Below are 14,728 nucleotides of genomic sequence, written 5' to 3'. Positions count from 1 at the left end.
TAAGCCCCGCCCCCGCGCGGCTCCCCTTCCGCTTTCCGAGTCCCTCCCTGTGCCGGTCCCGTCCCGTCCCGCCGCGGCCGGAAAGCGCTGCGCTGCCGGGCGGCGCGTTTACGACAGCGCGGGGCGGCGGGGGCTCCGCGACCATGTTCGGGGCGGCAGCGGAGGAGGACGACGCGGACTTTCTGTCCCCCGCCAGCGGGTGAGCGGCCGGCGGGGCGCAGCCGGGTCTCCGCTCCCCGTCGCCGGGCGGGCCGCGGGGCGGCGGCCCCGGGGAAGCCCCATTGGGATGGGTGGGGGTCGGACGAGGCGGCCGCCCCCTGCGCAGCCCAGGGCTGGGGCTGCTCCTGCCCGGCCCGGGGAGCGGCGGACGGGCCTGGGGCCTGCGGGGCCCTCCCGACCACCGGCTCCGCGGGGGCATCTCCGGGCGGAGGATCCGCCCGGGGGGGTCGGGCCCGGGGCGGGAGCTGCGCGGCCGTGAGCGGCTTTAGCCGCGGTCTGTGTCCCCGGGAAGGGCCCCGGGACAGCCCCTCGCTGGGACCGGGGGCTCCTGGACCCCGGGCGGGGTTTTCCGAAGGAGCAGCCGCTCGGGCTTTGCTGCCTGAGGAGTGGACGGGCTGGCGAAATGAGAAATGAGGTGCTTTCCCTTCGAGTATAAGCAGAAATTCCTGAAAATGCCGATTGGCGCATTTTTTAAAAATTTTTAAACACTTCAAGCAGGTTCAGCAGTTTACAACTTTTGTTGACACCATTTTAATGTGTAGCATGGTCAGTTTTCTTATATTGTGTCACTTGTTGTCCCCGACGGCAGCTGTGATTGCAGCTGTGATTGCAGCTGTGATTGCAGCTGTGATTGCAGCTGTGATTGCAGCTGTGATTGCAGCTGTGATTCCAGCTGTGATTCCAGCTGTGCTCCCCCATTCTCAGTGAGCTTCTCTCTAACAAGTCTCGTAAATGAACCCTCTCTCTTTTTAGCAAATGATGATTTTTTTAAAAGCGTGTCACGTAAGATGCTGCAGGTCCACTGACAGTGTGCTGTCCTTTGTAGATTCTCCTTCGTACTTTGGATTATTTGCTTGTCCCATGATACCAAGAATAGTTGAGCTGAAATGGGCTTGAAGCAGTAAAACTATAAATCAAATATCTGGCAGGAATAACCTGCAGCATTAAACCTTCCACCCTTTGACAGGAGAGCATCTGCCATTTTAAAAATTAATGGGAAAATGTGTTTCCTGGACATTTCAAGAAGAAAAATCCTAGTGCTGAATGGTGGCTGCCTTGTTGTCACATGATTTTTTGGTATCATAATTATCAACTATTTCATATAAGGGTGGTGCTAGGCGTTGCTTTGAAGTTACTTCTTTCTTTTGGTGTAGTTTCAGTCTTAGTGTGTTGCTTACAGTTGCTTTTGAGGAAATGAAACACAACTGTACTACTCACCCCAACCTCTTAATCTAAAGGTTCTGCTTATTCAAAATTAAGTGGCTAAGTGTAGAGCTTCTTAACACTCATCCGTTTGTTTTTATCTGAAGTGCTGGTAAGCACTTCATATTTGATATAACTTCTGATTAATTATATTCCTTATTTATAAAGCCTGTGATGAACAAGGCAAATTGATTAGTTTCTCTTTCTAGCGCTAGGCTGGCCTCTCTCTTTGGTCTGGATCAAACAGTCTCAAGCCACGGCAATGAATTCTTCCAGTACACGGCACCGAAGCAGCCTAAGAAGGGTCAGACAGCAGCTGGTAAGTAACTGTGTTTGAGTGTGGGGAACAAATTTGCAGCGTGTGTCTGGCTGGGAGAACGAAGGCTTTTGTGAAGAACAGCAGCACAAATAATTAACCTGGCTTTTCTTTAATGATATTCCCTTCCTTTGGTGCCCTCTCTGCACCTGGTTATTCTAGAGGCCTTTAGTGACTTTGAAATACCACTCTTTGTATTTTAATCTTCTTCTGGAGTTACTTTGCCCTTGGGGGAAGGAATGTGTCACGGCATTTCTGCATCATGGACAGGTTCTCCTGCTCTTTATTCCCCAGCAGGTCCTGCAGCCCCGAAGGCCCCTGTGGCCCCGGCAGCTTCGGGAGCACCCTCGGTGTTTGTGGCCACTGCGGTTCATGCGTATCGATAGTAAGTGCGGCGGGGGGTCCTGCGCGACCTGCTCGAGTCTGTGTCTCTGGGAGCTTAAGACCTAATCACAGAGGGAAGGTGGTTCTGGATGAGTGGGAAGAGACCGTTGCTCATGGACATGTGTCTGCGTGGTACAAATGCCACAAGTTGATGGAAGTTTCTGCTCCAAAAAAGTTTTGGTTATTGTGCTGCAGTTCAGGGTTACATGATTGTCAAAAAATTAGCAAGTTCTGGATTTGGCTGTTAGAGGAAATTCCATCCTAGGGTGCTGGCCTGACATTTACCCTTTTTCCAGGCAGCTCTGTCAGGTGCTTATGTCTCATATGCTTCCTCCTGGAGAACTGAGGCATGAGCGCAGAGTACTGGCAGTACAATTCTCTGTCTGTTTGACACTGCCGTCATCTGAAAACTCAGTTGCTTTGAATCTGTGAAAAGAGTTCTTTACAACCCAAACTGCATAATGTGTGGCCCTGCAGTCAGTGGGAAGCAAGAAAGTTGTAGGGTCTTTGAGCTAAGACAGACTGCCTGACGTTTTAGGCATGGGGAAAGGGACCTGAAGGCTAAAGAAGAAAAGCTCAGCCACAGTAGAGACATCTGAGGCAGGGGAGGTTCTGCAGCTGAGTGTCTCGCTTGTCTTCCAGTACCAACGGGCAGTACGTGAAGCAAGGCAAGTATGGAGCTGCTGTCGTGGGGAACCACACTACTAAAGAGGTGAGAAACACTTCACTTCTTTAACATTTTCATTCTGTGAGCACGCTGGTGTGCAGCTGCATTTCTCTGATTCACCAGGAGATCTTTGCATTTGATGCTTGTGCTTTCCTGCCATCCTGGCTTTTCTTATGGCTCAGCTATGTACCCTGGTAGCAACTTTCTTTTCCGTGATCCATGACTCTGTAAGATCTCTTACAACTTACTTTGCGATGTTTTGGGCACTGCACCTTTTCTAATGTTTGTGGAAGTGATTCTGATGATGGTTCAGAATCTCTTTGACATCTGTGCCTGTGGAAATCAATATAAAGCAAACTTTTGTCCAGTAGCACAGAAACGCTTTGCTTAAGTTTTATTATTTTGCTTTCACAAGTGTCTCTCCTTCCCAGTTACTCCTCTAAGAATGCAGCACGGGGGTGCCCAGTAGATTGTGTTTAAAAGACACTTTAGATACCCTGATCTGTCCTTGATGTTGGTATTTATGGTGTTTCCTATCCCCTAAGTCAGGTTGTCTCACTAAGTTACTTCTGCTCTAGCAAGAACAAAAGAAATAGTAATTTAGTAAACTAAATCCCAAGTCTCTGATCTGAGAAGTGTCCAAGTGTGGCATTTGTGGGGGAGCTGGGAAGAACGGGGCTCACAGAAAGAAGCTAACAAAGCCGTTCTCAGGCTGCCTGTACAGTATCACAACCTGCACCACCGGCACCAGTTAGCGAGTCACTCCCAGTTCACCAGCTGACTGTGCTGAGCGCAGGTGCACAAAGGAAAGCACTTTGCCTTAGTAGATCATGTCTAGTACAGCCAAATATGTCAATATAATGTTATATCCATGTAGTTTAGTAGTTGGAAAGCTCCCTCCAAGTTATTACCCCATCCATAATGCTAGTTTATGCCTGTACACCATGTATTGTGAAGGGTATGTATTGAAGGGTTGGCGCACCAACTTTTCACGCAGTAACTGCAAAAAATGTGGAATTAGTTAAGGCATCTTGCTTATTGCAAAATAATTACTTTTAATTGCTTGATTCCTGTCGCTAAATAACACTTGCGTGTTTTCACAGGCTTTTAATAGGTGTGATAAAATTGTGTTAAGTACGGTAATTTTGCTGTGAAAAATGCTGCGAGGCGTATTTGGCAAATAAACCCTGTAGCCATAGGCTCATAGTTTGGCAAAGCACGTTAGAATTGACGGTATTTTGAGTTTCTGCTGTTTGTTCTTCTTCCCTGCCCAATTCCTTGTGGAATCCAGTACAGGATCATCCTCTACATCAGTCAGCAGCAGCAGATCGCGACTGCAAGGATCCATCCGGGCTTCGTACTCACGGTAAGACCCTGGATGAGAAACTATCCGGTGATCTGTGGTGCTCACAGCAGACAGGAATTGACCCTGAAATGCTTTCTGAAGTGTTGGGTTATAGCTTTTGCCATCAAACGTCTGACCGAGACTGAGCTGTTCTGCTCCTCCTCCTGTTGCACAAGGGATGTCACACCTGCCCTCGGCAGAGAACCGCGGCAGCAGGTTTTGTAACACGCGTTATGCGCTGCGGGAGGTGTGTTATTACCTCTGGATCACAGGGGAGATGTTTTGAGTTTTGCAGCCCTGCGATGGAAACAGAACAAAATTGCTCTCGCTAATAATTTGTAGCTAAGTGACCGAGACAAAACAACTGAGCAAGCAGAAGGAAATGATAGCAAGGAAATGTTTTCTCTCAGAAATGGGACACTCAGCGTTTTCCTGCTGATAAAGAACAATGTGGAGCATTGTAAGTCCTAAAATGGGATCTCTCAGGAAGTTCTGATTTCTGCCAGTTTTACAGAAAATTGGTGTGTTGATTTGCTGCTCTCAGCTTGTCATCAGGTGACATAAAACGTCTTGATTAGACAGGTAGAAATCCTACTCTGAAATAGTATTTCAATCCAAATTTCTGACCAGGATTCTGGTTTGTTCTTGAGTTTTATAAGTGCGTTTTGAAAGATTGATGGGTTATGTACTCAGCTAGTGGTGATATGGATTTTCAGAAAGTGAGGGAAGAGTGACTCCCCCAGTCTACTCTGGAAGTCTACATATAATCAATACTTTTGAAAATGGAGATTACTTAGACTAAAAAATTCCCTATATATTATAGAACCTGCCTTGTGAAAGTTTTCACCATCTTGTGAAAGCTGCAGCATCTATGAAGAACTTAATATTTGCTCAAGTATTTGAGTTACAATAATTCTTCCACAACAACAAGCACATAAATAAATCCTATTTTGCGCATTCTGAACTTGAGTAGTAATACAGCAGGATTCTGCCTCTGCTGAATTTCAGTAGCTCTTTAAACTTGTTGTGGATGTGGATCTCTGACTTGAATGCATCTTTTCATGTCTAACATAGGACTGATTTCCTTTCCCTCAGGTTCAACCCAACAATTACAGTACGTTCTATGATGATCAGAGGCAAAACTGGTCCATCATGTTTGAGTCAGAAAAGGCAGCAATGGATTTCAGTAAACAGGTAACTGTTTGTGCCAGGTGTGACCTGCTGACTGTTCAGAACAACAGTCACATCGAGGTGTATCTCTGAGAGCACCTCATTGCTGAAAGGTTCAAAGTCAGAGCTGTACATTTTCACTGGAGTTGAGCTTTGAGTATCTGTGTGATGGTGACTGAGCATCTGTGATCACAGGATGTCAGGGATTGGAAGGGACCTGGAAAGCTCATCCAGTCTAATCCCCCCGCCGGAGCAGGAACACCCAGATGAGGTTACAAAATGGGCCTGGCTGAGTTTTGTTCATTCCATACAGGCATCTTTGAGATGGGAAGCTTGTTACTTCTAAATGAGATGCTCAAGTATTGTGAGACCAATGATTCTGTAGAGCAGAGAATAGCTTGTGCTAACAAGTCTGATGAGGAGTGGCTGAGGGACCTGGGGCTGATCAGCCTGGAGGAAAGGAGGCTGAGGGGAGACCTTATTGCTGTCTACAACTACCTGAAAGGAGGTTTGAGCATGGAGGGTGTTGGTCTCTTCTCCCAAGTAGTAAGTGATAGGATGGGAGGAAACGGCCTCAAGTTGCGCCAGGGGAGGTTGAGGTTGGATCTGGGGAACCATTTCTTCCCCAAAGGGCTGTGGGGCATTGGAACAGGCTGCCCAGGGCAGTGCTGGAGTCACCAGCCCTGGAAGGGTTTAAAAGGCGTTTAGACTAGGTTCTCAGGGACATGGTTTAATGCTAGAGTTGGTTTATGGTTGGACTCGATGATCCTGAGGGTCTCTTCCCATGGAAATGATTCTGCAATTCTGACTTCTATAGCTCAGCAAAATTCAGCACAAGGAAACACAGAACGTCTCTGAAGTGCCTCTGTAACCTGGGCTTGATCAGTACATTAGCAAATGGGTCAAATCTGTCATAGTGGAACTTGCTGCTCTGTTTTAATGGCCAGAACATTGCTCTGCTCTCCGGCTGCAGGTGTGCATCGCCAAATGGAACAGCTCCCCTCTGCTCGATTCTGTGCTCTGCCAGGATCTGCTGCTCGGGGAAGGGCAGGGAGCAGAAGGAGGAGACTCCCTGGAGGTCGCCTACACGGGTTGGCTGTTCCAGAACAACGGGCTTGGACAGGTAAAGACATTTCCGCCACCTCCTAGTGCTGAGTGAGCATGATAGTCCCAGGAAGGAACCGGCCACATCTAGGATAGTATTTGTGCTGATGTAAAGGTATTTTCTCAGTCACTTATGGCACCGTGAGTGAGGTCATATGAGTTACCTGGAGAACAGTAAGAGTTTCCATTACTGTTCAGGAGGAGGTGATTGAGATGCTTTTAACTTCCACGGGCACTCATGTGTTAATGTCAATGGAAATGGTGAGAAGGGACGATGAAGCTCACTGTGCTCCTTTGGAAATGCCTCGAGGAACTGCTTTGTGTCAGACAGGGCCCTTCTAACCACATCGCCAAATGTTATCAGAATAAGGTAACTTTTCCATCCTCTGCAGCTGTGTCAAATCCAGTGTGCTGATAAGCAAAAGAAATGCTTTGTTGTTTCCAAACATTACCTTTAAAACACTTCTGCAGGTTTAACTGTTTGCAAAATGAATGGCAAAGGGTTTTGCATTTGCATCCATCTGCATTTGAATCTTTTTGCTGTAAAAAATGGCTTTCTAGTTTTCATCTCGGGGGGTTGGTCTGCCCAGCACATTTCTCTCTATGTACCAGTGGTACATAGCAGAGTTATCTCTAGTCTCCTGCAAGAGTTGTTCAGCTTTATGTCTTAGTTTAATGTACAAAACTTCTAGACAGTTGTTTGCTGCTTGATACATCTTGTTGTGTAGTGTTCTACTTGTCCAATCCGTTAAGCTCAAACCTGTTTTAAAGTCTGAGCTATTATTCAGTTTAAGGAATTGTACCGTGCAATGGACTAGAAGCTCTAGCCATGCTCTGTCTTAGGTCTGAGAATTAATTTTGGAAGTAGCAAATGGGAGATTGTGTTTATGGAATGTGTAAAGTTGTGTTTGGAATCTTGCAACAGTTGGAAAATGTGTGTATTTTGTGGTTTTGTTCAACTTTCCAGGTGTTTGACTCAAATGTTAACAAAGACAAGCTGTTGCGCCTAAAGCTGGGATCCGGAAAGGTCATCAAGGTAGAACTTCTAGCACTTTCATTGTAATATAATTGAAGTATCAAAGCTTTGAATTACTGAAGATCTTCAGGATTTATATATGCTATTTCTGTTGCGTGTTTCAGTTGATAGAAAACCCTGTAACAGTGACTCACTCAAACTGTTTCTTCTTAATTTGCACTGTACAGTCAAGTCTCCTTCTCAATGGCAGCGTGAGAATGAAGTTGTCCTGTTGGTTAAATAGGAACCTTCCTGTTTTCAAGAGCTGGGGCTTTGGGCTGTTTTTCTGGAAGTCACTGAATGGATTACCTTGTTCTCAGGGAACCCTCTCTCTGTCATCAGATAACTCCAACACAGCACCTGGGAGAAGGGCAGGGGAGGGTGAAGACAACTGACTGGATGGTCTAGTAAAAGATACTGCTTGGAGTGGTCAAATCGTGAGGGTTTTGACTGTAATAATTCTTTAGTCCAGGTGGTGTGGTGCTTCCCTTCTGTTATTCTATAAAATCAGGTTGTGAATTGGAGATGGTTTTGTTCAGGTCGCTTCCTTTACCTGAGTAACTGATAGGTGACCTGTTACAAGTTGTCCTTTACTGAAGATGTGTTGGTTTTCTACTTTATTTCTTTTTAATGTGGATCTTCTTATTAATGTTGCCTGCTGTAGTAGCCGTCCTGTTCCATACTGGCATCCGTTTGACAGTTCGCATTGCTCTGATTTCTAAATCTCCTTGGCTGCAACTCTTCTCTGTGGGCGCTTTGTAAATGTAACCGTAGCACTTCGGAAGTGATCTCTCGATGATGTGGAGTCCTGTTCCTTCCCAGAATGCTGAGACAATTTAGCACCCTGCAAGCCACCTACAACTGCGGAATCTGTGTGTGCAGCAGAGCACGCAGTCCTGTTCTCCAGGATATCAGTGTGATCTGTGATAGCCGCTTAAGTTACGAAACGTAAAGTTTGAAGCTGGTATCTGTAACTATACAGAGATCTGGAAGCCTTCAGCGTTCACGCTGGAGATTGCTGTATCTGTCTTATTTCACTATTATCATGTTGGAAGCTGCATCTTTATTCTTAAATTAATGTTGCAATTTATAATTTGCCATTGTGACTTGTTTTAAGACAAAGGTGTAGTAGTGCACACTCAAAATGAAGAGGATTTCACAAGAACCTCTCTATATGTGTTCTGTCATCTTCTCTAACTGGCGCCTGAAGCAATGTAATTAAGAGAAACCATAATGTCACTGATTAAACTTTCTCTTTTGTTGTGTCTCTGAAAACCAAAGGGCTGGGAAGAAGGAATGATGGGGATGAAGAAAGGAGGCCGAAGATATCTCATCATTCCTCCGGCATGGGCCTATGGGGCTCAGGGCGTGGCTGCTCGTGTCCCTCCGGACTCTACTTTAGTGTTTGAGGTGGAAGTTCGGCGGGTGAGTGTCTCCTGCCAGCTGTTTGTTTTCCATCTGCTTTGTGGCTCTTGGGTGGCAGCGTCTGTCTGCAAGGTGAAAACCTGCTGTAGGCATGGGAACTGCGGCTCAAACTGTTATAAACTGAACACCTCAGGAAGATACATATCTTTAATTAAAAAAGAAAGCAAACACAAAACCCTAAACCTAGAAAATCCCTCTAGGCTGTTTACTAAGATGACTCTGTTCTAACTGTCTTGGGATCTTTTCCATGTCTTATTTGTGAGTCACTTGGGAAAACCAAATACCTATAGTGAGGAATGACAGGATCTAAAGACTCAGCTTCTCCAGTTTGCAATCAGGTGTCCTGATTGCTCTTCCTTGAAGTGCCTGGGCTTGACAAAGGAGTAGCCATCAACAGTAAACAAGTTGCTGGAAACATTTTTGGGAACCCAGAAAAATAATCTTTTTTGTTACCTACTTTTTAAGGTGAAGCTGGTAAAGGAAAGCTCTGGTTCGGATGGACAGAGCGTCAGTTCAAGGGATTCTCCTGCACCTTCTCCGGTACCCAGTTCCGATGGCTTCTCCACAGACACTGGTTTATTGCCCCCATCTACGATACCTCCGAAGCCTGGGTAAGAAGCAGCGCGGTTAAAACAACTTGCTGGATTAAAAAGTGGCAACGCTCATTAACATCTGGCACGATGCTGCGTGAACACGTCATTTGGCAGATGGGGGTTCTCTGTGTGCCAGCTCGGGGCCATTGGTGTGGGAAGGGAGTGCTCGCTAACGAGACCTGCAGGAAATTTTCTCTTTGAATGCTGACTTTCAGATTTAGAGACAGTGAAGCGGGCACAGATGAAAGAAGTCATTTCTCTCCAGCATTGCTGAGACCTAACATGATTAAGCTGTGTGCGTACTGCTACAACAGCTTTCACATCTCAGGTGGCAGTGGAGTCATAAGTTGGTCTTGGGTAATGGCTCATTTGTTTAATTGCAAATTTTACATTGTCATTTCTTGCTTAAATTAATGAAATTGATCAGTCAGACTCTTTAGGGAGTGCAGTTTCATCTTTGTTAACCTCCGTTATCAACATACAACTGTTTGACTTTTCAGGGAACCAGCTGTTCGGGCCAAGTCAAACTCCATCAGTGAACAGCTTGCAGTAAGTGCTGTTTTTTCCCAACTCATTTGAAGCCTCAAGTAGGAAAGCTTGGCTGGGTTCACCTCTGCGTTCGGTGTTGCTGAAGATAAAGTGAGCATTGTGCAAGCAAGACACTCTCAAATGTTCACTTTACTAACAGCAGATCAGGGTCTTCTTTTGGAAGGGGTTAACAGAACATGAGGAACCTCAGTCCCAGTTCCTGCTCTTAAATGCGAAGTTACCGTGACCATATGGGTACTCAGAAGGCTAGTTGTCTTCTTGGATATATGAATAAATTTAAAATGGATAACAAAGAGTAACTGGGACATTCAGTGGAAGTTTATATAGCTGTGTGAGAACAAGAATTTTTGTGTGTGCCTCAGGATAGAAAAAGCTGCTAAGCAGCTTCTTTAAGTAACACGTTTTCTTCTTGTTGCTGTGTTTTGTTCAGGGATAGATGTATAAAGGGATAGGTACATAAAGAGATGTATAAAGGGATAGAGTATATAAAGCAAACCGCACTAACAAATCCACAGTGTGTGCTTGATAATCAGTTTTTCACACAGTCATGGAAGAATCTAATCTTGAGAGATGTCTCTAATGTCTCAAAAGCCTGTGCTGAGAGACAAAGAGTAACCGCAGACATTTCTTTCAGAATCCAGATGTAGCAAAGGCAAAGCTCATTTCTCGGATGGCCAAGATGGGGCAGCCCATGCTGCCCTTCCTCGCTGGGACAGCCGGCAGCCAACTCGACTCCAGCGACTCGGAAATAGAGGTACATCACCCACCACAAAAGTGTGGCTTCTTTGATGCTTATTCTACAGTGTGAATCCCTTAAAGCGAAGTCTGTAGCAATAACTCTCCCTTTGTGCAGGGAAAGCGTGCTCTGTTAAGAAAAGCATTTAATGATTCCATTGTTTCTATCTAGTTCAGCTAGGTTAATTGGATAACACCTACTCTCAAGTGATCTTGGTTTCAAATTGTTCACTCGTTCTTTAACATTCCTTGTAATATGCGGAAATGTTTTTAGGATCCAAATACGCTGAGAGGGACGGCGCAACCAGTGCCTTCATCTTCAGGAAGACCGTCGCAGCCAGCTCACGCAGTACTGCCCACAGTGTCTACACAAGGTAGTACGGGGCTGAGCCTGGGGCTGGCATAGAGACATTTCACTTATTTGCAGGCTTCAAGGGCTGTAGGAATTGAGGATTTCTTGCAGGAACTGAAATAGGAACTGATAGACAGGACATGGTTTAGATGTGGACTTGGAGGGGTTAATGGTTGGGCTTAATGATCATAAAGGTCTTTTCCAACCAAAACGATTCTGTGATTCTGTAGCTTCTAATAAGTCTTGCTGATCCAAAGCTCTGTAGGTAGAGTAATTCAGAAAGCACAAGGCTGAAGTAATAGACTTACAGAATGTCCTGAGCTGGAGCAACCCACAAGGACCATCGGTTCCAACTCCTGTCCCTGCACAGGACACCCCGCAGGTCACCCCGTGTGTCTGAGGACGTTGTTCAGTCTCTTGTTGAACACTGTCAGGTTGGGCCGTGACACCTCCCTGGGGAGCCTGTTCAGTGTCCAGCACCTCTGGGTGAAGAACCTTTCCCTTGGCGTGTGTCTTCATCGTGATCTTGTGCACGCAATTACTGCTTGAGGACAAGGTGCCGCAGCACCCGAGCTGCTCTGTCATCGTGGGTGCTGGAGTGGCACTAAGATATCTAGGACGTGTGATTTGTAAATGTAACTGTTACAAATCCTTGCCCACTGAACAGATTTTATTTTAGTTTGAAAATGATGGAAATAATGGCAAAGGACATCAAAGGGCTGGCAGCTCTGAAGTGGCTTGAGCTGTCCCCCTGTGCTGGAACAGTAGTGTCAGCAGTGGATCAGCTGAGCCTTAGACTCAGCCTGAGTAACATCTCGTGTCAGTGTCTTCAGAGCCACCTTTGTTTGAATGAAAAGCGCTTGTCTAAATGTAGCTAGAATTGACATTTCTGTGACTTTTTACTTGACCTTTTATCACTTGCTTGGCTGGATTTGATTTTCACAAGGCTGCAGGCAGGCTGGTGGTAAATTTTTCTCTGTTTAGTGACCTTTTGGCCATTTCTCACTGAGTAAAATTATTTCTAGCTGCTTTATGGCATGCTGAATGTCTGTCTTCCTTTTCAGTACCTCAAGCATCTGGTTCTACACCCTCCGTATCTTCTGCTGCTTTAATACCTGCAACGATCCAGCCCCACTCAGCTCTGCCTGGAGGAGCACAGGGCTTTCAGGTACCAAAACCAAATTGAGGAGAATATTGGCAATTCTGTCCTTTCTCGGATGTCTTACTGTCTTCTCCATGGCTGGGAGCAAGGACTCTGTAGCAACATGTAAGGATGAGAATTCCAGGCTCCTTCCTGGCACTCTTTGGCATTCTCACCTTTCTATCGCATGCCTCTTAGAATTTCATCAAACAGGGCTAATTTTCTACCAGCTGATGGCTTCTTAAAGTTGAAGTAATAATTAACGAGACCAGGTAAAAACAAAAGCATTTTAGTTGAGGTTTTTCTCGGTCTTTTTTTCCAAGAGCTCATTTGCACACTTAGTGTGTTTGTGGGTTGTGGTTTTTCATCCAGCAAAAGAATAATCCTTTTAAAAAGTTAGTGGTGCTGCTCCTGTAATGCGGTGTAATCTACTTGCTAACAAGGGAGCTTTGGGGGCTTAACACACAGTGGTTTTGCCACATCAGGTAGTGAAGACGTAGTACAAAGTTGTCATACAGTTCCAAGAAATCTAAACCCAAGCTTATTATCTTACGATTTCTATAGTTATTCTCATTTAACCTATTTTCTGGAGAGTCTGGAAATCAAACAGTGGCTTATGCTGGTCAATGTTTGTTTTTAAAGGGTCCAGGAAGAGGAAGAAAATATTTGATAATAAGTACAAACACTATGGATGAAAAACCCACAACTGGTGGAATTGCTTTGACTCTGTGTTCTCTTTGTGTTGAGAATGTGGAAGTTGTGGCAAGTAACAAGATAAACATAGGCTCTTCTGTTTGATGAAATACAAATTAGTCATTAAACTGAAGTATTAATCTGACAGTGATTTGGACATATGTTTTTTTTTAAAGCTGGATCCTGACGTTCTGAATTATTCTAGAAACTTGACCCAAGTTGATTTGTAATTCTTTTGTCCTTGCCTGAGAGAATTAAATTGAGTGAGGTACTCATAGCATTTAATGCACCCACCAAGATGTTTAACTGCTTCTGATGGACACAGAGCAGTAAAGTTGCAATCAAGTCAGTCGAGTTGCATTTTCTGAGCCGTTTCTAGGAGTAGCTTTGTGTTCAAGTCAGTGTAACTCCATAACTGGAAACGCAGTGAGCTGCCGTGAGCTGCTCGCACGCTGACCTCTGCCTCCCGCAAACACGCTTTTGCTTCAACTTCAGTGAGGAAGGTAACTTATTAAGATGCTGTAACTTGAACACGTATCTAAGCCTTGAAAGAAGAGTGGCTTTGTGGTTTTATCCCTCTACTATGACTGTTGTGTAGTTTGACCTCCTGCTCCCTAATTCTGTTCGTGGTTTTTTACTTTCCAAATACCATTGTTGCTCTTGGGCTTAAAAAACATGAAAACCACTTAAGTGTGAGCGGGGAGAAATATCAAAACATATTCTAACCTATGGAACTTGTTTTCCAAGGCGTACCCAGGTGTGGCATTTGCTTATCCCCAAACTGCTGCGTCTGCTTCTCAGCTCCAGCCTGTAGGACAGATGTATCCTGCTCCTTACCAAGGTATGTTTAAACAAGTATCTGCTTTTCAGGAGGCTGCAATACCTGCAATAAACTTTATAATGATGATTTAGGTAGCAAAAGTAGCATGCACACATTTATTCTGTCTGAAATGCCACACTGTTTCACAAATTCTTATTTTTTAATGCCGAATGAGGGCAAACATTTCCCAATAAATACCCATGTTTTTCTCAAGGAATTTTGTGGGGTGTGGAAATGGATGGAATTTCTAGGTGTGTTCCCAAGGCTGTATATTGTTAAAGGCATTTTATAGCTGGTGCTTCCAGTTATAAATATAACTGTAATAGTAAACAGGTGTCCTACCAGCCAGGGAGGGAACTGAAGTGTACATAGAGGGGACTTTGCTAAGTGAGAGGACATAGCCAAAAAAAATGTGTAACCTAGGAAAGACCAAAGGCATTTAAAGAACCGTTTAAGTAATAATACCTCTTGGTGAAGACCGAGCACAGCTGAACCTTTCTTGGAGCATTTTTTTTCAGTTCAGTTTCAGAAGCCAGCCCTGGTTCCTGCTGTTGGGTTGGACCTCGTTGTGTTCTGCTCTTCTGTCTGGGCTTCCCTCCTGGTGACCTACATGTTGTCATGTGGCTCAGGAATTTCCTGTAGTCATAAACCTACCTATTCATGTTATTTGGGAAATACCTACATTATTAGTTTTCCAGATACCACGTCCCTTTTTATTCTGGGAAGAGAATGTCTGTCCTGTTTGACAGGCTTCAAACTGCAAAGCATCACTTCTGGTATGTCTGTGTGCAGGAATTTTCCCCTTATGACTAGAGATCTCTCTTCTTTCCATTCAAGCACCCGGGGATGTTACTTCCTTCTTGATGACAGAAGCTCGGCAGCATAACACTGAGATCCGAATGGCCGTTAGCAAAGTAGTAGATAAAATGGATCATCTGGCTGCCAAGGTAATGTTAGTGTTAAGGTTTGTTAATGACGTTGCTGCTATTTGTTCACC

General features: G+C 45.0%; 1 protein-coding gene across 5 annotated transcripts in view; it reads left to right on the top strand.

Moving 5' to 3' along the window:
- The first annotated feature begins 12 nt into the window (after positions 1–12).
- FKBP15 (FKBP prolyl isomerase family member 15) overlaps positions 13–14,728 on the top strand; it is a 28,063-nt gene continuing 13,347 nt past the window's right edge. For 2 of the 5 annotated variants that reach the window (XM_065036079.1, XM_065036077.1), the window contains exons 1-16: positions 13–199; positions 1,632–1,741; positions 2,033–2,123; positions 2,765–2,834; positions 4,081–4,155; positions 5,230–5,328; positions 6,278–6,427; positions 7,376–7,444; positions 8,705–8,848; positions 9,314–9,459; positions 9,942–9,990; positions 10,625–10,744; positions 11,000–11,099; positions 12,142–12,245; positions 13,659–13,752; positions 14,569–14,678. In XM_065036079.1, coding sequence (XP_064892151.1) covers positions 144–199; positions 1,632–1,741; positions 2,033–2,123; positions 2,765–2,834; positions 4,081–4,155; positions 5,230–5,328; positions 6,278–6,427; positions 7,376–7,444; positions 8,705–8,848; positions 9,314–9,459; positions 9,942–9,990; positions 10,625–10,744; positions 11,000–11,099; positions 12,142–12,245; positions 13,659–13,752; positions 14,569–14,678 — 1,587 coding nt within the window. In that variant the 5' untranslated portion in view covers positions 13–143. Of the gene's footprint in view, positions 200–1,631; positions 1,742–2,032; positions 2,124–2,764; positions 2,835–4,080; positions 4,156–5,229; positions 5,329–6,277; positions 6,428–7,375; positions 7,445–8,704; positions 8,849–9,313; positions 9,460–9,941; positions 9,991–10,624; positions 10,745–10,999; positions 11,100–12,141; positions 12,246–13,658; positions 13,753–14,568; positions 14,679–14,728 lie in introns of those variants that run through there. The other 3 variants (XM_065036078.1, XM_065036080.1, XM_065036081.1) reach the window with 3 other exon arrangements.

Source organism: Columba livia, chromosome 19 (assembly GCF_036013475.1).
Source record: "Columba livia isolate bColLiv1 breed racing homer chromosome 19, bColLiv1.pat.W.v2, whole genome shotgun sequence".
NCBI classification, from domain to species: domain Eukaryota; kingdom Metazoa; phylum Chordata; class Aves; order Columbiformes; family Columbidae; genus Columba; species Columba livia.
Note: the sequence above shows the minus strand (reverse complement) of the source record. Positions and strands in the feature narration are given on the sequence as shown.